The 26,079-nt window shown below is 46.1% G+C and overlaps 1 protein-coding gene across 5 annotated transcripts in view; it reads left to right on the top strand.

Annotated features, from left to right (window-relative positions):
* Window positions 1–420: 420 nt before the first annotated feature.
* Window positions 421–26,079, top strand: part of LOC117005083 (ubiquilin-1-like) — a 95,312-nt gene continuing 69,653 nt past the window's right edge. For 2 of the 5 annotated variants that reach the window (XM_033076336.2, XM_033076335.2), the window contains exons 1-4: window positions 421–781; window positions 16,667–16,818; window positions 22,558–22,673; window positions 25,799–26,061. In XM_033076336.2, coding sequence (XP_032932227.1) covers window positions 623–781; window positions 16,667–16,818; window positions 22,558–22,673; window positions 25,799–26,061 — 690 coding nt within the window. In that variant the 5' untranslated portion in view covers window positions 421–622. The remainder of the gene's footprint in view (window positions 782–16,666; window positions 16,819–22,557; window positions 22,674–25,798; window positions 26,062–26,079) is intronic. The other 3 variants (XM_033076334.2, XM_033076333.2, XM_033076332.2) reach the window with 3 other exon arrangements.

The raw sequence follows: 26,079 nt of genomic DNA, 5'->3' as shown, positions 1-26,079 counted from the left end.
ATTTAAAGGGGCGTTCCCGAAGCAACCGTGTGCTCTTGGCACCTTGCCAAGCACCCGGTCGTTTTAGCCCTTTGCTTTATGTGTGTCTCCTATTGTCTTTTTTATTAAACCTTTTAAATTTTACCAGGACAGTTAAACGTGTTTTTCACGCATGTAAGTCATACAGGTCATGATATGGCTTTGTTACTCCATACAATATCATTGTGCATTATGTTATATACAAGTAATAGTGTAATTATATGTAGGACATCACAATTTCGTATTCTTAAACTCATTATAACATTTTTAATGTATTTATTTGGATTTTCAGAGTACTGAAGTCACCCGACTATATAAAAAATAAATTTAAAACTTCCATATGGCAATTTAAGGAACTAGTTGTCACTGTCTCTTTTTCAGATTTTAAATCTTTAAACAACCTCCCCTAGCGCGCAAGCGCACCGGAAGCGGGCTCAACCAGGGAAACAGCTCCTCCTTTCTACTAACTTACTCGATTCGGGGCGTCATCAGTGTGCGCTGTGGGTCAGTTGGTTTGTTTCTGTCTGCCGCTTTGAGGGTGAGACCGTGGCGTGGAAGACTCGCCTGGAACCTTGCAGTTGGAGCGAGTCGGACCCTACCTGCCATGTCGGAGAGTGCGGAGAGTTCCGCGGGGGCCCACAGTTCCTCTGAGTCTTCCGCTCGGGGCTTCCCTGCTGCCCAGCCGCGAATCATCAAAATCACGGTGAAGACTCCCAAGGAGAAGGAAGAGTTCGCTGTGCCCGAGACCAGTAGCATCCAGCAGGTGAGGGCTTGAGGGCGGTGAGTGGGGAGCGCAGCCAGGGGAAAGAGCCTTGGTCTGTGGTTTCCACCTTCCACGCTGGAGGGTGAGGGCCCTTCGCGATGACAAAGCAACTTCTGCTTATCCGACCTGTTCTTGGTGCTGTTGAGTGATTATCGGGGTTGGCTGGCCTTCTGCAGGGCCGCTGATAACAGGCTATCGAGAGTGGTGAAGGAACCTTCTGCGTCATCTCCTCCACGGCTCCCCCCTGTTGCGATGCTGAGAGCCGGCCCGGGAGGTGGACATAGCTCGTTTCGTAATTCTGAGTTGCCCTGTTGAGCTGACAGTCTGGCAATAGGAGACTCGCTGGCTAACTAGTACAACTGTAGAAAACATGCAGTCACCTACGTGACGGTGCTATAGTGCCAATAACTATCTTGATCTAAAATTTGCTTTAGAAACAGAGAGTAAGCTATGACAATGATCTCTTAATTTTAGAAAAGCCACATCTTTAGACTGTACAAAACTTTCACTACAAATAAAGCACAGCTTCTGCCATGCTTCAGTACTGTCTGATATTTCTTAATTGTTAGGTTCTTCGTTCTAAGTTTTTATGAAAATTAGTATCTCATTGTGGCTTTGTTTCAAGAGAAAAAGTGGCACCTACTGAATCACTATTTCCTGCAGCATTTCAGGTTTTTGGAGGCCTTCTATGGGAGTATTTGCTAGGACTTAATTTGTTTAGACTGAGAGGCTACAAATTCTAGGAAAGGTGTGGTCAAAGCATAAGACAGATATCAATAAAGGCAGTTTTCCCTATTTGTGAAGGATATAGATATTGCTATGCTAAAATACTTGAAAAGATGAAGGTCCCTGAAGGATATTCAGAACTTACTTAATTTTCTATACAATTTCTCTGAAACTCAGTGTATGCAGCTTGACATCATGTTGGATTTTTGTTTTTGTGCAGTTGGTAACTGCAAACCTCACCAAAAAATTGATTACATATGTAAGAGTGCAATTAATGTATTGAAATTGAGTTTTAAATCTTTAGTTGCTGATGAAGCAGAAAACATTTGTTTTCAGGAGGGAATTGCAAAACATGAGTTAAGCTCTGAGTGATCTAGCTAGTGTGTAACCTAATTTTAAAATTCTTTGTTGTTCCATTTTTGTTTTTTATATAATATGCTGATTCTGATTTAAGGATCACATTTGACCTGAAAACCAATTTGATTGCAATAATATTGGGGACTTCAGGAATTATAAATAAATTAATTTAAGATCCAAATTCCTATTATATTTAACTTTACAGCATAATTTCAAATGTGAATCCCAGTGGGAGTATCAGGTTTTCCTAGTAGATGGTCATCTTAAAAACTGAAATAATTATACAAGCTAACAAAACCATAAATTTTTATGGAAAAAACTAATTTTAAAAGAGTGATTAATAGAACCTATTGCTTTAAAATATGTTGCCTTCTCAGGCGTGGCCGACCTGGCTCGAGAAACGGCACGGCGGCCCTACCCCCGGGCCACTCGGTCCATATGCTCCTGGACACCAATGTGGTGGACAGCAAATGGCGTTTATTAAAGGGTTACAGGGGTTTTTATAACTTGGGCAGTCAGCGTCATTTCCTTCTGCTCGCGTCTGGCTGGGCACGGCCGGATGCCGAGCAGGGGGCACCCAGCTTCGACTGCAGAGGGAAAGGGGCCCTCTCTAACCGTATAGCCCGATATCTTCCGCACGCAGTCCCTAACTCTCCACATTTCCCCCCTCCTTCATGATTAGTAAAAAACATATAAAATGTAGACGTTATAAAATTTCATGGGTTAGTAAAATTAGTATAAAATTGTAAACATGTTAGTAGCAGGCACACCTTAAAGCAATTGTTGGCGTTCGACAATCATAATTTTAACTGTTTCTAAACGCTTCTTAACGAATAGCACCAATTTGTTTAATATGCAAGGCCCGAAGATTAGGGTTAGTAAGATTATAGTGAGTGGGCCTATTAGGGTGGAAACTAGGGTGGTGAGCCATGGGGACCGGTTGAACCATGACTCGAACCAGCCCTGTTGAGCTTCTCTGTCCATTTTTCTTAGGTTTAGTCTGTCTCTCAGTTCGGCCATGGAGTCTCTAATGACTCCGGTGTGGTCCGCATAAAAGCAGCATTCCTCTTTTAAGGCGGCACACAGGCCTCCTTGCTGCATGAACAAAAGGTCCAGTCCTCGTCTGTTTTGGAGGGGTGACCTCTGAGAGTGAGGAAAGGGATTTTTCTAGGGAAGAAATGGATTTCTCGATCCTCTGCAAGTCCTCATCGACAGTCATTTGCAGTTGGGCCAGTCCTTGTTGTTGTGTTGCAAGGGCCGAGACGCCTGTGGCAGCGCCGGTAGCTCCTAAACCAAGGAGCATTGCGATAGTGATGCCCGTTATCACTTCTCGCTTGTGGAGCCGGTCGGGTTCCTCGAACAAGCGATATACTTCCTCCTGGCGATACAGGACTCTGGGGACAATTAAAACTTGGACACAAAAGTCGGCAGAATTATCGAATTTGTCAAGGAGCACACATGGACTCACTCCGGATTGTTGGCAGACCCACATTCCCGATGCAGCTGGGATCACCCACTGGAACTTCCCTCCTTTAAGTTTGACGAATTCCATGCAGACATTGCCCATCCGCTTTGCCAAGGTTGCATTGCCAAAGCATTTGCCTTGGCCCGTAACCTGACTTAGGGTAATGCCTCTCTGGGGGGTGTCCCATCTGCATTGGCGTGGATTGTCTGACTTTGAAAAGATGAATGGGAGATCGAGGGCAACACCTTCGTAAAAAGGGGGTTGTGCATCATAGCATAACCAGCATGATTCTGTGAGGTTCGGGTTGGATTGGTTTAACGATAAGAAGGTAGCATTTAACATGCTTAAGAACGGATTGGAGAGGGTTGGTTTGGCTAAGAGATCGGATGGGGAGGAGGTAGATTTTAGCATCTGTGTTTTGTGGCTGGAACCACCGTTAGCTGCGATCTCCTTCCTGGGTCTACCCACTGCAAGAACCAGATTGGGTCCAACTGATTGGGATATTGGAGGTGGGAATCTGATAATTTGTATGTTCGCCCAGATGCGGCGAGAGAGATGAACAAACGCTGTCCACACTTTGCCCGTTGCCCAGCCATCATGGGTCGGCTGCAGGATTGTCATTATATAGCCTGTGCAGGTGTGCTGTCTCCTGCCTTGGGGCGAGATCACAAACCCATCCATATCAAATTTTGGTTTGTGACACCCGTGGGGAGTATACTTAATTTGCAGGAACTTATCGGGCTGTTGTGGTTTCCATCTATTACTTGTCACAATAGTTTCACACCCCCAATATCCACAATATCCATACCCTGGGTAATTACAGTAACTTTTTCCTGGGTTGGAAGTAGGGCACCAATAGGTCTGAAATAATGTCGTCTCCCCAAATTCGGGGAACCCTGTATGCGAGGGAAAAACGTCTCTTAGCCTGAACTCGAAAGATGGAGTGTCGGCTGTAACAATTTCTTTGATGACCCTCTCACCTGAGAGATGGCGTAGAACCCACCTGAATGGCTGGTGAGGGTAATGCTTTGTGTCTGCCTGTCCTCCGCCTACTAGCCCTAGAAACAAGATCATACAGAGATACCATTGCTGCTTTGATTTTGATGGTGCGGGCTTCTCAGGCGATGCTGGGTTGCTTGTTGGTCTCTCTCTCTTTTCAGGTAGTGGGGCGTACGGGTTGCGGGGGTGTCTGATGATCTGGTCCTGCAAACAGAATCTCACAACTTTCACTAGTTTTACTCTGAGGGTCTGGTTTGATGGATTTGAGTGGACACTGCATACCCTCGCCCCATGAGCACTAGCCTCCAACCTTGTTCATACTCCCCTAGTTCATTTTTACTTATAACCCGTGGGCCTTTCTCTAGTGCTTGGGTGGCCCAGTGTCTCTGGGCAAGTTTCCTGCCTTTCTCCCCCCCCGTATTTTTGTTTTGTTTTGTTTAGTTTTTTTGTTTTTGAAATTACAACAGAGGAAAACATGCATTTTGAATTACCTTAGTTTGGTGAAGATCATAATTGCTGATATTTTACAATTCAATTTTAGTGTTTCATATTGTTCAATAATTTTCCTTTTACATGATAACTTGGGAGAATCTTCTCCAGATAAGATTCTTCATGTTTATCTCAAAGGAAAAGGTTTTAGCTTCTTTGCAAGGCTAAATCAACCAGTCCAAATTACAGTAATTTCACGATTATAAACCGCACCATTTTGACTAAAATTTTGGTCCGAACCCAAAGTGCGGCTTATAATCAGGTGCGGCTTATATATGGACAAAGAACGAAAAGTTACTGTTTTAGTTTGGAGGACAGGTGTCTGCTGAGAAAGGCAGGAGCTTCTCTTTGAAATGGAGAATGTAAACCCCCTCCCTCCAAATTATTATAATTTTGAAATCAAGGGGCTTTCAGGCAAAAATATGGGAATTAGCAATAACAGTTCTTTTCTAGGGAAATTAAAATAGAAATACAGTGCTACAAAGAAACAAACCCCAAGCCCTGACAAAGTCAGAGTACAACCTGACACTCTGTCAGGCAGGCAGGGTGTTGGTAGCAGTCCCATTAAATGGTGGCTGCAGTGCTCTTGCAGTGACAGATGTGATTCAGTTGAAGCAGTGCTCCTGTAGAAGGTGCAGTTTCTCTCTAAAGGTCCAGTGGTGATGTGGAGAAATCCGATTTTTCTCTGGAGTCCAGTGGAGAAAGGGGCTACCTTAGTGTCCCAAAACCTCTGTTTTTATCTTGGTAAGAAATGTTGGGCTCTTCGCCCTGGCTGGAGCATCTCCCAATGGGATGAAGTAATTTTATCAGTCACACAGTGGGACTCAATGGGCCATTAGCAGAAAATTACTCCCTGAAGGAAGGATGGGTTGTGAAAAGATAAAGAACAATGCCCCGCCTGGTTTCAATGGATGGCCCATTAGCAGAGTATCTGCTGCAGAGATAAGGATCACTGTCTCCACCCTCAATAGATGGTGATAGAATAGATACCTTTTATCACACTCTGTATTGTAATGTGTGGCTTATAATCAGGTGCCGCTTATGTATGGACAAAGAATGAAAAGTTACTGACACCCGGAAGGGCGGCTTATACTCAGTGCAGCTTATAATCGTGAAATTACTGTTGATTTCAATTCTAACTCAGAAATATCTGAATTTTACAATTTTCTCCCTTGGTCAGTCAGTTCCAACCTGGCCACAATTGAAATAGACTGAGAAGGTTTTGATAGTAAACATTCTTTTGCTTAGCTAATATTTCAACCTGGCCAGGGCTGAAACATTAGACTAGGCAAAATATTTTTCTATTATATTTTTAAGCTAAACTTTTACTCAATTTTAATAAGTGGTAGGAAACTATGGGAGTTTAATTTGACTGTGAAATATTTTCCACTAAACCAATTCACATAATTTTGATTCACTAAACTTATAATGTTAAAGAAAGTAACATCTTAAAGTTTTACTGGATGGCTAATAATATATAATGCTAGTGCAATGTATACAAACAACATTATCAAACATTGTGGTGCCAACTTCAATACATTCTTAAGAGACATTAACATGTATTTACTGCATTGATAAAACATGTTTTTAGCAACTGCAAGAGAACGAGTTGACAAGGCAAATATTAACTTAGTAAGGTTTGCAAAATATATAGGCTTTGACACATTTAGTTTTGAGATGGGTAAAGCAGTTGTTGAACTTTCCTGAGGGCAAATGCCGCTTGGATTAATGTCTTTAAATTTTCTAGTTTTTATTTTCACTGGTTGATATTTTTTAAGGCTTTTTTCTACATTCCAATTTGTGTAGGTGTTTGAGTCCCACACCTTCCTTGAGATGGTGGCTTTTCGTGTGACTGGGGCTGTTTGGAAATGATACTTGGTTGCAAACATTCTCTTTTTATAACTTTGTGTTTTTCTCCTTTATAGCTTAATGAAAGGTTAGTGTCTAAATGTTTATTTCCCAGGGAGAAATTTTCCTGTCTCCGTGGACACTGGGTCAGATGGAGCTGGAGTTACTTCTAGCTGCGTAATATCAGCAGGATAGCTTGTGTTCTTTTCTTGGATGTTTTGAATGTCCTTCTGTGCTGTTGCCTTCTGAAATTGGTCCACTTTCGGCTTTTGATACAAAGAAACATTTGCCATAGAATCGTAGCTAGGAGTTTTCTGGTCTAGAGAGGCTTTCAGAGCTCCGGGATTTTCACTTCCTGGTTCCGGTGGCTTCCCAAGGTGCTTCTGGGCTCTTTCACAGTGGCGTCTTTGGGGCTCTCCCTCTCCGGGCGGCTGTGGGCGGCTGTGGGCTGCTGTGGGCAGCCGTGGGCAGCTGTGGACAGGGGCTTCCATGGTGGCCTGGGGCAGAAAGATGCATTCTTTCTCTGCCGACAATACGCCCTGCAGAGGCTGTGCTGGGGTCGGGAACACCACCTGGCTGGAGTTCGACTCGGAGCCGGAAGTCGACTGGCTGGGTGTTTCCGGGCTTCAGAGACTTTTTCTCAGGCTCCGCCCCTGCCCCTCTTTCTCTTAGGATTGAGCCGCTCCTTCCCCCTAGGCACGCCCCGCCTGCTGCTGGGGGAGGTTCTTGTCTTATAAGGACATGATTTAAAACGAGCACTTTGGTTGGTCTTAAGCTCCTTCTCGGGGGCCACCCCTCCTTCCTGCTCGCCCGTGCTTGCGCCGTTCTGCGAGCCTTCTGCATTTCCGCCTCCCATGTCATCGCTCCACCCTCCTTCACGCGGTCCAGCGCCATTTTCGAACGCGTATGGTGGGGGTGGCTTTTTATCAACCGCTTCGGGCTCTGATATTATAGTGGCATTCTGCCCCTCCTCCACAAGCCCCTGCCAAAACGCCCGCGCGCGGTCCCCCCCCTCCGATGGTGGTGAGTCCAGCCCCGGGGATCGCGGAGGGGGTTCCGGCATTCGCGCCTCCGCGCACTCAACCGGTTCAAACTACTCCGCGGTTTGTGTCACTGCCCCGATCCCCAACCGCGGCATGGCTAATAAACAAGTTCGCGCAGCCTTCCAGGTCTCTTGCTCTTGCCGAGCCTTTTGTAGAGCCTGAATGACTCTGCCCCATGATTTGAGGGTTTTTCCTGAACCTGAGGACATGGTTTCCTCAGCCAGGGCACTAGTACATCTTTCCCATATCTCCGGATGGAGAATATCTACCGGGCTTTCTATAGCCCCTATCTTTATCAGTCTCGGCACTGCGAGAATAAAATCCTTAAGCTTACAATCAATACCCCACTGCGTGTGGATCTCACTTACGACCTTCACGATAGCGTCCATGCTCCTCGCTGGTCCGGGGACATCTCCCCATGCTGCACAAGGCCAGCTGTGCAGCCACCGCTTCACTCGTGCAGGCGATCCCCGAACCCCGAGCGGTAATCGTGTCCTGGGTTTCGGCACCATTTGTTGCCTTCTCAGGCGTGGCGACCTGGCTCGAGAAACGGTATGGTGACCCTACCCCTGGGCCACTCGGTCCATATGCTCCTGGACACCAATGTGGTGGACAACAAATGGCGTTTATTAAAGGGTTACAGGGGCAGTCAGCGTCATTTCCTTCTGCTCGCGTCCGGCTGGGCACGACCGGATGCCGAGCAGGGGGCACCCAGCTTCAACTGCAGAGGGAAAGGGGCCCTCTCTAACCGTACAGCCCAATATCTTCCACACGCAGTCCCTAACTCTCCACAAAAATATCTTCATTGTCTATTGGTGTCTTAAAGTTTAAGTATTGTCTTGGTATCCCTTTGAGCTGATATTAACAGATTAGATATGCAGTTGAATCTTCCTGTGAAGTAAGACTGCTACTGCTCCTGTGGGTCCACCATTTGCTTTGATTTCTGGACAAAGTTACAGCTAGCATAAAAAAAATTTGCAAGACTAGTGTGACTAGTATTGTCTGTTTTGCTTAAACAGTCAAAATAAGTTGCTGTTATTGATGTAGCATAATAACAATAGATGTGATGTTTCTAGAGCCAGCCCTGAAAATAGATTAGCCTCTAATAATCAAATTGAGCATCTGTTCAAATGCATATGAGATCTGCAAGTGGGTGATTCTGTTGGTATAGGCAAGCCAGCAGTGTCTGCCCTAATTGGGAATGAGGAGGAGGAAATGTGCATTCCTATAACTAATATTATGACTTAGTGACTTGGTTTTGTTTACAGTCACTTCAGAATAAAGCAAAAAAAAACCTCTAAGACTTTCAGATAAATATTTTTGTTTATCTGACCTAAATTTAGGGCTACACAAAGTGTATTTTATGTTGCTCCATTGATGTAAGTTTTTCGGCAGTTCAAATTTGAGGAAGATTTTCCTATGTTAGAAGACTTCAGTAACGTAGGGTTTGTTATTGCTGATTCTATGTCCAAGCCTGTGGGTTCTATTCATCCTAGATGACTTCCAGGACAGGAGGACTGGTGTGCTGTTGGCTGGTTGCTGCACCAAGAGCTCATGACAGGTGTATCTGGAGCAGTCCATCCTCATTGTCCATGGTAGTTATGGCACACAGTGGCAGGGCCATTCAGCAACCAATATTATACAATTCAACATTACAGGCTGTTCTCACCCAAAAACCAAATCCTCTTGAGTTACACAATGTATTTCCCTGTCCCTCTGCATTATCCACCAAGTGCACACAGGTCCTTGAGCAAAAACAATCCCACAGATGGGTTTGCCTTTGTTTGAGGCAGGACTGATCCAAACTGTCTTCCCTAACACATTTCTCATATGTGCCACAGAGATTTTATTTCCTTCTGTGGTACATGAAGGTTTTGATTGGGCAGGGACAGCTCAATTATTGAAGCCTCTAGCGTTAACTAACCAGGTGGCCTTCACAAAATGTAGATCTCAATGTTTGAAGGTCCCACTGACCATTGCTTTGAATGTGGTTTTTAATAGTCCATTGTACCATTCAACTTTCCCAGAGGCTGGTGCATGATAGGGAATATGATACACCCACTCAATTCTGTGGTCTCTGGCCCAGGTGTGTCTATGAGACCATTTTTGAAATGAGTCCTGTTGTTTGACTCAATTCTTTCAGGGGTGCCATGTCACCACAGGACTTGCTTTTCAAGGCTCAAGATGGTGTTCTGGACAGTGGCATGAGGCACGGAGTGCATCTCCAACCATATAGTGGTTGTTTCCACCACTGTCAGCACGCAGCACTTGCCTTGGGGGGTTTGTGGCAGTGTGATGTAATTGATCTGCCAGGCCTCCCCATATTTATATTTTGACCATTGTCCTTCATACCACAGAGGCTTTACCCACTTGGCCTGCTTCACAACAGCATGTTTCACAGCTATGGATAATCTGAGACATAGTGTCCATGGTAAAGTCCACTCCTCAATCACAAGTCCATCTGTTTGTGGCATCTCTTCCCTGATGACCTGAGGTATCATGGGCCCACCGAGCCAGAAATAATTCACCCCTATGTTGCCAGTCCAGATCCACCTGAGACACTTTAATCTTGGCAGCTTGATCCAATTGTCCATTGCTGTGATTATCTTCAGTAGCCTCACTCTTGGGTACGTGTACATCTACATGATGTACTTTTACAGCCAATTTCTCTACCTGGGCAGTGATGTTTCTCCACAATTCAGCAGCCCAGATGGGTTTGCCTCTGTGCTGCCAGGTGGTCTTTTTCTGTCAGTCCAGCCACCCCCACAGAACATTTGTCACCATCCATGAGTCAGTGTAGAGGTAGAATGCTGGCCATTTCTCTTGTTCAGTGATATCTAAAGCCAGTTGGATGGTTTTCAGCTTTGCAGCCTGACTTGATCCACCTTGTCCCGCAATTACTTCTGCAACTCACTACATCGGACTCCATATGGCAGCTTTCCATTTTCGATGTACCCCTACAATATGGCAGGAATTGTCAGTGAAGACAGCATATCAATTTTCATTTTCTGGTAACTGATTATATGGCGGGGCCTCCTCAGCACATTACAGTAATTTCACGACCGTAAGGAACACCCTTTTGACTAAAATTTTGGTCCGAACCTGGAAGTGCGCCTTATAGTCCGGTGCGCCTTATATAATGTACAAAGTTGCGAAATTTGCCAATCTGGAAGTGCGAGCCGTGAGCCGAGCCGCGAGGGGGGGGCGGCGCCACTGGAGCGCCGAACCGCGTGGGCTGGGCAGGACCGGGCAGCCCCTGGCCAGCAGGAGCCGCACAAGGAGAGAGGGAGTGGGCAGCCCTGTGCTGCCCCGAGCCGCGGACAGTCCTGAGCCGCAGGTGGCCTCGAGCGGCCCCGAGTGGTCCTGAGGCGCCCCGAGCCGCAGGCGGCCGTGAGCCGTGGTGGCCCTGAGCCGCCCTGAACCGCAGCAACCCCGAGGTGTGAGCCGTGGCCGCCCCGAACCGCGGCAGCCACGAGCCGCGGCCGCCCTGAGCCCCGCCTCGCCAGCCAGGGGCGGGCGGGAGTGCCGGGCCCCGCGCATGGGGAGGACGCTTGGGGCTGCATTTAAAGGCTACACCGATCTGTGAAAAATGTTTGCAAATTGAGCACCTGCCAGTAAACTCCACGATCGCGGGATTCCGTTACTAATTCGTTACTTTGTTGCGCGCGGCATGGATCTTCGCGGCAAAAAAAAAGTGCGCCTTATAATCTGGTGCGCCTTTATGGTCATGAAATTACTGTACTTTCTCCTCCTCCTCTGATGATGATGATAGTCTAAAACTTTTACCTTCAAGCCAGTTCATGATGACTTCCAAGATCCCCGGGCAACTGGGGTTTCCTATTGGAGCTCACTGTATTATCAGAGCAATCCACTTGCTTCTACCATCAGTGGCATGACCTTTCCCTTTGAACATCCAGCCTAGCACTGGCAGTTGGGGTGCCAGGAGGAGCTGTGCTTCTATGCCAATCACTTCTGAAGCAGCTCAGACTCCTTTATAAGGTGCCAGTATCTCTTTCTCAGTTGGGGTGTAACAGGCTTTGTATCCTTTATATCCCAACTCCAGAACCCCAGGGGTCATCCTCGAGTCTCCCAAAGTACTTTTTGCCAGAGGCTCCAGGAAGAACCATTCTCCCCAACCTGTGGTGTAGAGCACATTTTTCACATCTTGTCCTGTCCTGACAGGCCCAAGGGCTACTGCATGAACAATCTCCTGTTTAATTTGTTCAAAAGCTTGTTGTTGTTCAGGACCCCACTTGAAATTGTTCTTCTTCTGTGTCACGTGATAGAGGGGGCTTACCATCTGACTGTAGTCTGGAATATGTATCCTCCAAAAACCCACAGTGCCTAGGAAACCCTGTGTTTCCTTCTTGCTGGTTGGTGGGGACATAGCTGCTATTTTGTTCACCACATCCATTGGGATGTGATGACATCCACCTTGCCATTTTACTTCTAAAACCCGAATTTCCTGGGCAGGTCCCTTAATCTTACATTGTTTTATGGCAAAACTGACCTTCAGGAAGATCCAGATTATCTTCTCCCCTTTCTCAAAAACTCCCTCTGCTGTGTTGCCCCACACAATGATGTCATCATTGTACTGCAAGTGTTCTGGAACCTCATCCTTTTTCCAGTGCAGTCTGGATCAGTCCATGGCAAATAGTGGGGCTGTGTTTCCACCCCTAGGGCAGTTGCCTCCAGGTGTACCAGACACCCCTCCAGGTGAAAGCAAACTGTGGCTTGCGCTCTGTTGCGAAAGGAATGAAGGAAAAATGCACTAGCAGTGATGATGGTGGCACCACTTTGCTGCTTTGGACTCCAGTTCATACTGAAGTTCCAGCATGTCTGGCACAGCAGCACTCAGTGATGTTGTGACTTCGTTCAGGCCACAATAATACACCGTCAGTCTCCATTCTCCCTTGGACTTATGCACTGGACATATAGTGCTATTAAAGAGTAAGGAAGTCTTGCTGATCACTCTCTAGTTCTCCAATTCATGAATCATCTCATGGATGGGGGTCATGGAATCCCAGTTGGTGCAGTGTTGTCAACAGTGCATAGTTGTGGTAACAATCAGTACCTGTTGTTCTTTGACCCTCAGCAGTCCCACAGCAGAAGGGTCCTCTGAGAGACTAGCTAAGGTGTTCAGCTGTCTAATTCCCTGTCTCCGAAGCAGATATTCCAAAAGCCCAACAATGCCCTTTTGGATCCTTGAAATACCCTCTCCTGACGTAATCTATGACAAGGATGCCCAGGGCCTCTGGGCCAGTCACAAATGGGGTGTTTTTGCCATTTGTTCCCAGTCAGGCTCACTTCAGCTTCCTGTATAGTCAGCTGTTGGGATCTCCATCACCTCAGAAACAGAGATGGATTCTGCCCCACTAGAGCTTGATATCATCAGGGTACATTGTGCACCGGTGTCAACTAAAGCCTTATACTCTTGTGGGTCTGATGTGCCAGGCCATTGGATCCACATAGTCCAATAGATCCTACTGTCACTTGCTTCTACCTGGCTGGAGGCAGGGCCCTTCTAGTTCTGGTCATAGTACTCATTGCTCACCTCTTGTCAATATGACCTGGAGGTCCCTTCAAGAGGATCAGAAGTAACATCAGCCATATTCTGTCTGAGGACTTTCCCATGGGAAACTGGAGAGCCATTTATCCTTGAAGAATTTCCCATGGTGGTTCTTCCTCTCAACTCACATACCCTTGCTTCTAAGGGTAGAGTTGTGTTTTCCATCCCACTTCCTCATGTCTTCTCTGTGGTCATGAAGATAGAACTGCAGGTTACCTTGGGGTGAGGACCCTCTCTCAAGTAGGGGGGCACTGGCTCCCAATAGAAGAGACTCTGGTCTGTAATGGCAGGGCATGAAACATTTCCTCTCTAGTTTGCTTGAGTGTTTTTGGATAGTCTTTCCACAGCTGAGATGCAGTTTGGTAGGGAAGAAAAAAGATGATCTTCATATTTCCAGAGTTGGGGAGTCACCTGAAGCACTGTTTGTTCTCTTTCTTTCATTGATACCAATGGCAATGAGTTGGTGTACAACAGTGGCACACTCCGTACAAACTTCTGCTACATGGACTGTATGCACTGGACCTCATCTGGATCTATAGGGACTGCTCGTTATTTGAATCCCTATAGAGTACCTCCAGCACAGCTAATTCTCTCAGGCACTGGATACCTTGCTCCATGATGTTCCACCTGCTTGGGCACACTATTAAAACATTATTGAGAAAATACCTTTCCCTCCCACTTGACAGGAGTCGCATCCAGAGGCTGAGAATTTCTGTCTTCCAAATCACCCGATCAATGCCCACATCCTGGGCCAGGGATCCCAGTTGCTTGGCTTCATTACCATCTAGTTCCATATCATGGGCTGCAATATCCCACCATCAGAGCAGCTGGGTCACAGAGGCTTACTCGACTGGCAGAGGCTGAAATATTTTGCATATCTCGCATCTCACCCTGAGGTAGGGATTGGGGAATTATCTCTTGCCCTGCTTCTTCCTCCTGTTTTGAGGGCCCTACTTCCTCTTCATCCCTTACTACGCAAACTGATTTGGTCTTGGATTTCTTCTTCTGTATAGAGGCAACTGCTACCAGCACAGGTTGTTCCTCTGGTTCAGCTGCAGTTTGAGTGGCCATGGTGGCAGTTGCTCTGCTTTCTTCCTCCTCTCCCTGAGGGTGCTGTCTAGTGATGATCAGTGTTCAATAAATAGTAGCCAGCACCCTGCAATAAGTTGTTCCTCTCTGGAGTTGCCACAGCATTGTTCTTGCAAGCTATTCTGTCGCTTTATCAGGGTCCTGTAGTTGTTCAGGGGTGAACTCACAAATCATTAGAGCAGAAAAGTCCTCCAAAAACTGGCCCATTTTCTCCCACATTCCATGCCACTCATGACTATTTACCCTCGGGGCAGATCTCTGAATAACTCCCCCAAAAATCTCTGTCCTGACTCTAAACATGTTGTGGACTGCAATGAGGAGACCTGGCAGACTTAGCAACAAGAGGCTTTCCATAACATCCAAAGGAAATTCAAAATTCTCAAAAACTGTTGTGACAGGCCTGAAGGAGGAAAAGGGGGTGAAAAGCTGGGGAAAACTATCCTCCTCTTTCCCCTACAGGCTGGATATGATTATTAATGGACTCTCAAAGGTAGCACCCAAGGCCAGGGCAGGAGAGCAACACTGAAGAGACATCCTAAATGACCCTAATTTCCCTTGATGTTATCATGTTATAAACTGATATCCCACAGTACACCAAGAGAGCAATCCTGATCCCTCTCCTTGCTCTGAAAATTATCATTGCAAGGAGCACATACAGAAATATATACGGTGTAGGTACCACACCTACATGAACAGACTAAGCAAGATTGTGCCCAGTGGCTCCATACCTAATAGAGCAAGTGCTTAGATCAAACTTGTTTCCAACCTGCTCTGGGCAGATCTGTTGTTATCTCAACCCTTCTCGCCTCATGTTGGGCTCCAGTTAAGGTTGTTGTGGTTTAGGAATGGTACTCCCTAATTTAGTACTCCCACTAAAAATTTAATGAGCTGCTCCCTCCCCTCTGATGGGAGGCAGGAAAGGCAGAGATCATGGGTTGAGATAAGAACAATTTACTGGAAACAGTAATGAGGTAAGAAAACAAGCAGGAACAGCAACAATATTAATAATAAAAATGTACCAAAGAGAGTGTGATTCACATGCAAAAATGATCACCATGAACCCGGACAACAATGAACAAAGGGCAGTCTGCTTTCCCCTTCCTGCCATGTTGAAGCCAGAGAGTCCCTTACTCCCTGCAATGACTTGAGATCCTATAGAATAACAACTTAGCTATGCCTACATATCTCCAACCTCTGCCCCCTCACAACTACTGAAAAAATTAACTCCGTCCTTGCTGGAATCAGGACACCAGTATAAAGTAGACTTAAAAGATGTTTCTCTGAGAACTGGAACCAACTCTGTGAGCAGAGTGCTAACTGAACAAATGCTACCTGATAGCCAGGCATAGAGATTTCTTACCACTGTTTTGTCTCAGACTAATTTTTTGAGGTTCTGTTTTGTCTCTTACTATGCTATAAACATTTTCAATTAGGGACTTGCCTTCAGAGTATTAATACAGTGGGGGGTTTCCATTTTGTGGGGGATTTTTAGCCCTACCTCTTATATAATTATTTAATAATAAGTCATTGCAAGATTAATGTTTGAGGTTTCTCTATGAGAGTTGACTAGGAAGTTTGGAATAGGATTCTTTTAAAAATCAAGGTGACCATACTACTTGAAGAATGTTAAATATTGTTGACTTCTGAAGGGCTTTCCAACTGCCTAAGATCTGTTAGGAAACATTTAGTCTACTGACTAGCCATGTTGAACAGGTTTATTTGATTTTTTTGTATTTTCATTTTATATTTTCCTTTTTCTGTCAGAGTACTTTTATAAAAAATAATGAATCTCAGTCAGAAGACAAAGTATGACATGGTTGTTATTGGCTAAGAAGGCAGGAAGAAATACAATTGCTTTTCCAGGTTCAGTTGTTTTAATGAAGGTATGATTTAACAGTCAGCTGAACTATGTGTCTGTTCACCATGCCCTGGGCCAGAAGCACATTATGTATAGCTCTCATGAGTTGGATGAGAGACCAGAGCCACTCAAGAAATAATTTTTGACTGTGTGGAAAGGATTGCTAATTTGACATGTGAAAACAATAATATGTCCAAGAAGGAAGGATACTGCTCCTTTCAGTGCCTGCACAAATGTGGACTGAATTAACATAATGTTTTGTTGCATTCTCAGTATATCAGCAATGGATTGTTTCAATAACATGTTACTAGATTGTACATAGCAAAATATATTGAGCAAGTAGATTATTATAATAAATGTGAGCAAAATAGTTCTTCCTTAAATTATTAAAAAATAGTTCAGTATTCAATTACACAACTATTTAATATTAACTTCTGTTTAGTTCAAGGAAGAAATCTCTAAGCATTTCAAGTCCCACACTGATCAACTTGTTTTGATATTTGCTGGAAAAATTTTAAAAGATCAAGATACTTTGATTCAGCATGGGATTCATGATGGACTTACTGTTCACCTGGTCATCAAAATGCAAAAAAGGTAACCTGACTGATGAGCAATCTTATTTTTACCTCAAAGTAGTAAAAATATTCTTTATTCCTAGTGTGATAACTTTCTGTTGGGCAAACCTAGGTTTGACTAAAATGTATTCAAAAGCAGTAAAAATACTCATGCTATTAAACAAGAGAAGCAACCCCAAAATGTGTAAGGTTGTGTCCCCAGATATCATACATACACTTTTTGAAAGTTAATGTTGTCTTCCAAACTAAGCCATTACTATTAAATCACTTGAATTGGTGTCTTAGTTGCAGTTGGTATAGAATAACAGTCTGAATACAATCTGAATAGACCTTGATCTGTTTCACTGCATGGTAGCACCCATGCTTATGCTTCTGCAATAGACAGATGTGGTGAGCATATGAATTGGGCAAGCAGCCTTTAGTGTTTGTGGTAGTTTATGATGCTGTTAACTTTGTGTAACTACATTGTTACCATGCTCTTACAGTCTTAATATTAAATTTCTGATACTAGTCTTGTGATGAAATAACACTAAGTTAATTTGATGTTCAGTGGGGTGACCTACTAACAGTATGTTATGGAATAGATCCTGTATTATAGATTTTGGTAGCCTTCTCTCCTTTAAGGATAGTATAAAAAGATGGTAACAGATGGAGTGATGCCCATCCACAGGCTCACAGAATCACTAGGTTGGAAGAGACCTTCAAGATCATAGAGTCCAACCCATGGTCTAATACCTCAACTAGACCATGGCACCGAGTGCCACATCCAATCTTTTTTTAAACACATCCAGGGATGGTGACTCCACCACCTCCCCAGGCAGACAATTCCAGTACTTGATCACTCTTTCCATAAAAAACTTTTTCCTAATATCCAACCTATATTTCCCTTGGCACAGTTTAAGACTGTCCTCTAGTTGTCAGTTGCTGCCTGGAGAAAGAAACCAACCCCCACCTGACTACAACCACCTTTCACGAAGTTGTAGAGAGTGATAAGGTCACTTCTGAATCTCCTTTTCTCCAGGCTAAACAACCCCAGCTCTCTCAGTCATTCCTCAAAGGGCTTGTGTTCTAATCCCCTCACCAGCCTTGTTGCCTCCTCTGGATGTGCTCAAGTGCCTCAATGTCCTTCCTAAACTCAGGGGTCCAGAACTGGACACAGTACTCAAGATGTGGCCTCACCAGTGCTGAGTAGAAGGGAAGAATGACCTCCCTGCTCCTGCTGGCCACACTATTCCTGATACAGGCCAGGATGCCATTGGCCTTCTTGGCCACCAGGGCACACTGCTGGCTCATGTTCAGTCGGCTGTCGACCAGCACCCCCAGGTCCCTTTCTGTCTGGGCGCTGTCCAGCCACACTGTCCCCAGCCTATAACGATTCAGGGGGTTATTGTGGCCAAAATGCAGGACTCGGCACTTAGACTTGTTAAACCTCATCCTAGTGGACTCTGCCCATCCATCCAACCGGTCCAGGTCTCTGCAGAGCCCTCCTACCTTCCAACAGATTGACAAACACTCCCAGCTTAGTGTCATCTTCAAATTTACTAATGAAAGACTCAATACCCTCATCCATGTAATCAATAAAAATATTAAACAGAACTGGCCCCAGCACAGATCCCTGAGGAACATCACTGGTGACTGATCCTCAGCTGGATGCAGCACCGTTCACCACCACCCTCTGGGCCTGGCCATCCAGCCAGTTATTAACCCAGCAAAGAGTACTCCTGTCCAAGCTGTGAGGTGCCAAGTTTTCCAGGAGTATGCTGTGTGAGACAGTGTCAAAGGCCTTACTGAAGTCCAAATAGACAACATCCACAGACCTTTCTGCATCCACCAGGAGGGTCACCTGGTCGTAAAAGGAGAGCAGATTGGTCAAACACGACCTACCCCTCCTAAACCCATGCTGGCTGGGTCTGATACCCTGGCCATCCTGTAAGTGCTGCATGATGACAGTATAAACTCTTCTATAACCTTACCAGGTACTGAGGTCAGGCTAACTGGCCTATGATTACCAGGATCCTCCTTCCTACCCATTTTGTGAATGGCCTCACATTGGCCAACTTCCAGTCACCTGGAACCTCACTAGTGAGCCGGGACTGATAGTAAATGATGGAAAGTGGCTTCGCGAGTTCATCTGCCAGCTCCCTCATCACCCTTAGATGGATCCCATCTGTTCCCATAGATTTATGAACATCCAAGCAGCTCAGCAGTTCTCTGACTGCTTCCTTCTGGATAACAGGGGGACCATTCTGCTCTGTGACACCATCTACCAACCCAGGAGGACAGTTGTCCTGAGGACAAGCCGTCTTCCCACTAAAGACTGAGGCAAAGAAGGCATTAAGCACTTCCCCTTCTCCTCATCTGCAGTTACTAAGTTCCCTCACACATCCAGTAGAGAACAAAAGTTGGTATTACCCTTCCTTTTGCTGTTAATATATTTGTAAAAACATTTTTTATTCTCCTTTACAAATGTTATCAAATTAAGCTCGAACTGAGCTTTGGCCTTTCTAATTTTTTTCCCACGTACCATAGCAACTCCCTTAAATACTTCCTGAGAGACCTGACATTCCTTCCAAAGATGATACATCTTCTTTTTATTATTCTGAAGTTCCTTCAAAACCTCGTTGCCCATCCATGCTGGACGTTTGCCTTGTCAACTCGTCTTTCGGCACACAGGGACAGTGTGTTCCCGTGCCCTCAAGATCTCTGTTTTGAAGCATGCCCACCTTTCCTGGGCTGCTTCCCGAGAAACTCTCTGAATAAGTTTCCTAAATAGGCCAAAATCTGCTCACCAGAAGTCCAGCGTAAAAGTCTTATTGATGTTCCTCCTGATTTCACCAAATATCAAGAATTCTATAATTTTATGATCACTATGCCCCAAGCAGCCTCCAACCACCACATCTCTCATCAGCCCATCTCTATTTGCAAACAACAGGTCTAACATAGTCCCTCCTCTGGTGGGCTCACTCACCAGCTGAGACAAAAAGTTGTCCTCCACACACTCTAAAAACTTCCTGGACTGCCTCTTTTCTGCTGTATTAAGTTCCCAGCAGATGTCTGGTAGTTTAAAGTCACCTACAAGAACAAGGGCTGGTGATCCTGAAACATTCTTCAGCTGCTTGTAGAATAAGTTTTCCACCTCTTCTTCCTGGTTGGGTGGACAGTAACAGACTCCTAGCAGGATGTCAGCCTTGTTGGCCTTCCCCTTAATTCTTACCCATAGACATTCAACTTCATTGTCATTAGTTTCAATACCCATGGCATCAAAAGCCTCCCTAATATAAAGGGGCAACCCTCCACCTCTTCTCACTTTTCTGTCTCTTCTAAAGATCTTCTAGCCAGCCAGTGCAGCGCTCCAGCTATATGAGTTGTCCCATGATGTTTCTGTGATAGTGACTACATCACAGCTCTGCTGTTGTACCATGGCTTCCAGTTCTTCTTGTTTGTTACTCATGCTGCGTGCATTAGTATACATGCACTTAATTCGGGTTACTGATTTCACCCCTACCTCAGGCTTACTACCCTTGGGCCTGCTTCCAGAGAGCCCAGCTGCATCCCCTTCCCCCTTCAAACCTAGTTTAAAGCCCTCTCAACGAGTTCTGCCAGTTCATGAGCTAAAATCCTTCTGCCCTTAACAGAGAGATGGAGCCCATCCAGTTCTAGCAGGCCAGGTGCCAAAAAAGTTTCCCCATGATTAAAGAACCCAAAATTCTGCTGATGATACCAGTCCTTGAGCCACTTGTTGATAATTTGGGCTCTCCTATTCCTTTCATCATTTTTTTCTGCCACCAAAGAGAGTGAGCAGAACACTATCTGTGCTCCTGCCCTATCAACCACTTGACCCAGTGCCCTAAAGTCCCTTTTAATTGCCCTGATACTCTTCTTTTCAGTCTCATCACTGCCAGCCTGGAGTATCAGCAGTGGGTAATAATCAGAGGGCTGAATCAGCCCAGGGAGTTTCCTGGTAATATCCCATACCTGTTTCCTCTGGATGGCAGCATGACCCTCTGGTATATCAGCTATTTCTCCCAGTTCTGAGTCATCCACAAGCTTGCTGAGGGTACACTCTGCCCCATCACCCAGTTCATTAATGATGTTAAACAGGACCAAACCCAGTAATGATGTCTGGGGTCCACTGCTAGTCACTATCCTCCAACTAGATTTTGTTTCACTGTTCACCACCCTCTGGATCTGATCACTCAACCAGTATTCCATTCTCCTAATCCTGCCCCTATTTCTTCATCTCTATGAGGATGCTATGGGAGACACTGTTGAAAGTCTTCATGAAATCCACATAGAAATTATCCACTGTTCTCATCTACCAGGCCAGTCATTTTGTCATAGAAGTTTATCAAGTTGGTCAAGCATGACTTCCCTTTGGTGAATCCATGCTAACTATTCCTGATGGCTTTCTTGTCCTTCACGTGTCTAGAAATGATTTCCAGGATTTGCTGCTTCATCACTTTCCTGGGTATCAAGGTGAGGCTGGCTGGCCAGTAGTTTTCAAGGTCCTCCTCTTTGCCCTTCTTGATGATAGGAGTGGTATTTGCTTTTGTCCAGTCTTCGGACACTTCTCCCAGTCACCATGATTGATCAATATCAAGAGTGGCCTTGCAATGACATCTGCCATCTCCCTCAGCACTCATGGGTGAATTCCATCAGGGCCCATGGACTTATGTATGTCCAGTTTGCTTAAGTATTCCTTGCTCTGATCCTCTTCCACCAAGGGTACATCTTCCTTGCTCCAACCTTTTTCCCTGGTCTCAGGGACCTGGTATTCCAGAAAGCCAGTCTTGCTAATAAAGACTGAGGCAAAGGCAGCAAACAGTACCTCAGCCTTTTCTGTGTCCTGGTGTCTCGTGTAACTAGGTCCCCTGTCTCATTAAGCAGCAGTTGCATGTTTTCTCTAGTCTTTTTTTCATCTATGTACTTACAGAAACCCTTCTTGTTGTCTTTGACATGCCTTGCCAAACTCAATTCCATTTGGGCTTTATCTTTTATAACTGTATCAAAGAGACTCAGACAATATCTTTGTATTCTTCCCAGGTTGCCCATCCTTGCTTCCACCTCTGTATACCTTCTGAGTTTGACCAGGAAGGCCTCTAGAGTTTGGGGGGCTTTTATAAATAATAAAAAGTATAAATTAGGATTCTCAAGTATGATACTGTTCTTGTATTAAATGTCATTATTATATTAAATGCCAGACCTTGTGTACTGGATCTGGTTCAAATGGAGTTTTACTTTCATCATAGCAGCCTATATAGTGAGGTGTTTTGGATTCTTGACCTAAGAGTGTTGTTAATACTGATGTCTTAACTACTGCTGAACAGTGCTTGTACAGCATCAAGACCAGTAAGTAGGCTAGTGTTGGGAAGGGGACACATCTGGGACAGTTGAATCAAGCTGACCATAGATATTGCATACCATATCATGTCATGATAAACAATAAAACCAAGGGGAAACTTTTCTGAAGTAGCTGTTGCTTGGAGACTGGCTTGACAGTGGTCTGCTGGTGGGAGGTAGTAAGTTATTGTCTTTGCATCACTTTTCTGGTTTTGCTTGGGGTGTTTTTTTTCTTTGCTTATTAAACTGTTTTTGTCTCAACCCATGAGTTTTTCTCACTTTTGCCCTTCTGATTCTCTCCCCTATCATGCCTGGGGTGAAGGGAAAATAATGTTGTAACTGGGTGGGGATTTAACTGGCTGGGGTCAACTTACCACACCTTGTTCAACTTGTAATTTTTTAAATTTGCTTTTTATAGATCACAAGACCATCCAGGTCAACAAACACACACCACTGACAGTATTACTACCACATCAATATCAAGCAGTAATACCTCAACACCAAATTCAACAAATATCAGTTCTTTTGCCTTGGGTAAGAATATTTGTTAGATAACATGGTGGCTATCTTGGTTTCAGTTAAGTATCTCTGGAGCTTTATTCTAATGTAAATGGGACTTTAAAAATATAAAATTAATTATTGCAATAATCTGTGGTGTTGATTGGATTAGGTTTTTGATCAGTAAGTTATCAGAGGTAAGTTGTTTCCTCAATTTTTATGTACAGAACTTGAGGCTTATGCTGATTCATCTTCAGTAATAAGGTGCCACTGATCTTATATTCTGGCACTATATGTAATTAAACGCTTTCCAGTCTCCTCCTCCTCCTTAACAGTGCATTTGAATTGGCCTGAAGAGAGTAATGAAGTTGGACCCATAGCATCACAACTTGAAACAGAAGCAACAAAGTTACAGTACAGTAATTTCAGGACTATAAGGCACACCGGACTATAAGGCGCACCCCCCCGGATTCGGCAAAATTCGCAACTTTGTAGATCAGATAAGGCGCACCGGTCTATAAGGCGCACTTTTTTTTTGAAGCGAGGCCCCGCCCCCAGCTCACCCCGTGTGGTTGCTGGCCGAGGCCCTGCCTCAACCCGGCAGCCATTGGCCCCTGGGCCCGCCTCCACCCGGTAGGGGCGGTGCCGCGAGCCAGCAGGCCACCCTGGACCCGGCAGCCATGGGCCCCCGGGACTGTCTGGACCCAGGAGTGGGGGTGCCGTCGGCCCCCTAGCCCGCATTCACGCGGCATCCATGGCTCCCCGGGACTGCCTGGACCCAGGAGCGGGGGTGCCGCCGGCCCCCTAGCCCACCTTCATCTGGCAGCCGTGGGCTCCCGGGACTACTTCCACCCGGGAAGGGGGGTGCCGCGGCCCCCCTAGCCCACATTCACGCGGCAGCCATGGCTCCCCGGGACTGCCTGGACCCAGGAGCGGGGTTGCCACGGCCCCCCTAGCCCACATTCACGCAGCAGCCATGGCTCCCCAGGACTGCCTGGACCCAGGAGCGGGGGTGCCGCCGGCCCCCTTGCCCGCATTCACACGGCAGCCGTGGGTCCCCGGGACTGCCTGGACCCAGGAGCAGGGGTGCCGCGGCCCCCCTTGCCCACATTCACCCGGCAGCCATGGGCTCCCGGGACTGCCTGGACCCGGGAAGGCGGGTGCCGCGGCCCCCCTAGCCCACATTCACCCGGCAACCATGGGCTCCCGGGACTGCCTGGACCCGGGAAGGTGGGTGCCACGGCCTCCCTAGCCCACATTCACCCGGCAGCCATGGGGCCCCAGGACTGCCTGGACCGGAGAGGGGCGGTGCCTCGGGCCCCCTGGCCCGCCTCCACCCGGCAGGGGCAGTGCTGCGGGCCTCCGGGCCCGCCCCCAGCCGGCTGCTGTGGCACTTCTGGCTCCTCCCACGGCTCTCAGCTCACACTTCCGGTTTGGCAAATTTCGCAGCTTTGTACATCAGATAAGGCGCACCGGACTATAAGGCGCACTTCCGGGTTCGAGGGAAAATTTTAGTCAAAAGGGTGCGCCTTATAGTCGTGAAATTACTGTAATTTCACGATTACAAGCCGCACGGACTATAAGCTGCATCTCTGGGTGTTGGCAACATTTCTTTCTTTGTCCATAAATTAGCTGCACCTGATTATAAGCCGCTCTGTCATTCGCAGTGAGGACCAGCGTGCAACAAAGTTGCCAAATAGTAACAGAATTGCGGGATCGCAGGGTTTACTGGCTCGGCTCGGGCTGTGCAGGCTCGACCCGCTCAGGGCTGCCGACGGGGCCAGGTGGCCCAGCTCAGCGCTACCGCTCGGCAGGGCTGCTCGGGGCCAGCCGCCACTGCCGCCAGGCTCGCTCGCCCCGGCCCGGCGCTGCCCAGCGGAGGCAGGCGGGGATGGAGCCCGCCGGCACCCACTGCGGTGGCGGCAGGAGGGAAGGAGCCTGCCTGCTTCTGTGGCGGCAGGAGGGGAAGGAGCCCTCCCGCTCCCGTGGAGGCAGGCAGGAGGGGAAGGAGCCCCCTCCGCTCCCGCGGCAGCAGGCGGGGGCGGAGCCTGCCTACTCCTGCGGCGGCAGGTGGGGGCGGAAGCCCCCCGCTTCCCCCATGGGCCGTGGGGATGGCAGCACGGAGCCCCCCGCCTCTCCCCCAGGCTGCGCTGCCCAAAGGAGGGAGCTCCCCGCCTCCCTTCTCCCCCACGCTGAAGGCACTGAACCAGCCTCACCTGCCGCGCAACACAGTAACCAATTTGTAACAATCACGAAATCCTGGGTTTTACTGGCAGGTGTTTGGCTCGGCACCCGGGCTGGCACTTCTGGGGTTGGAAATTTCAGAAAATTTTTCACATATTAGCCGCTCCTCAGTGTAAACCGCATTTCCGAGGTGGGGGCAAAATTTTAGTCAAAATGGTGCAGCTTATAATCGTGAAATTACTGTACTCCTACCCTACAAACCAGTATTTCTCAGGTTCTGAGTCTGATTGCATTATCAGTCTTCTCTTTTAATAATAGAGACAGAAGCCTATTGATTTAAAAATATCAAAATATCATCTCTTTACATAGTTGCTCCATTTTGTTATTCACACTCTTTGCTTTCTTTTTAAAAAACAAAAAAATGAAACAACAGAAAACTGTGTTAGGCAATTGCTTTTTTTTAGTTGTAAACAGTTTTCCAGATTGACTAGTACCTTCTAAAAATGTGAAACTTTTGTTTACTGAACTCTGCAAAGGAGAATTTAAAGCATTATTAGTTCTTGTTGCATCAGCCAAAAGAATTCTACTTTTTGTTTAGAATAGAGAATGCATCATGTTTAGAGATTCCTCATGCTGATGGTGTGTCTATGATTACTACAAATGTATTGGAAAGTGTTGGGAATTAACCCGAGGCCTCAAAATTCAAACGTCCCTTGTACTTCAGCTACAGTAAAGCAGAAGAAAAGCTGTTAGAATTATAAGAAGTTATATTTTGGATGCAGTTTGGATTTCTAGATGTCTCGTTATGTAAAGAAGCAAACTCTTAGTGGATGACTCCTTAACAACCTTGCAAAGATAGAATTTCCATTGAGTTTCATTATTTTGAAGCATGAGTTATGTTTATGTACTTTGTACTTAAAAAGAACCTGGATAAGTTTAGAAGATGAAAGTTTAATTTTTTCCCTTTCATCTTAAAGGTAGCCTTGGAGGTTGGACAGGCCTGAGTAACCTGGGCTTAAATGCATCAAACTTCTCAGAGTTGCAAAGTCAGATGCAGCAACAACTTATGTCTAACCCAGAAATGATGGTTCGGCTAATGGAAAATCCATTTGTTCAGAGCATGCTTTCAAATCCTGACCTGATGAGACAGTTAATTATGGCTAACCCTCAAATGCAGCAACTGGAACAGAGAAATCCAGAAATCAGTCGCATGCTGAATAATCCAGATATAATGAGACAGGTATGTAGAAAGAACTTT

Source organism: Catharus ustulatus, chromosome W, assembly GCF_009819885.2.
Source record: "Catharus ustulatus isolate bCatUst1 chromosome W, bCatUst1.pri.v2, whole genome shotgun sequence".
In the NCBI taxonomy this organism is placed as follows: domain Eukaryota; kingdom Metazoa; phylum Chordata; class Aves; order Passeriformes; family Turdidae; genus Catharus; species Catharus ustulatus.
This window is presented reverse-complemented; position numbering and strand designations above follow the sequence as displayed.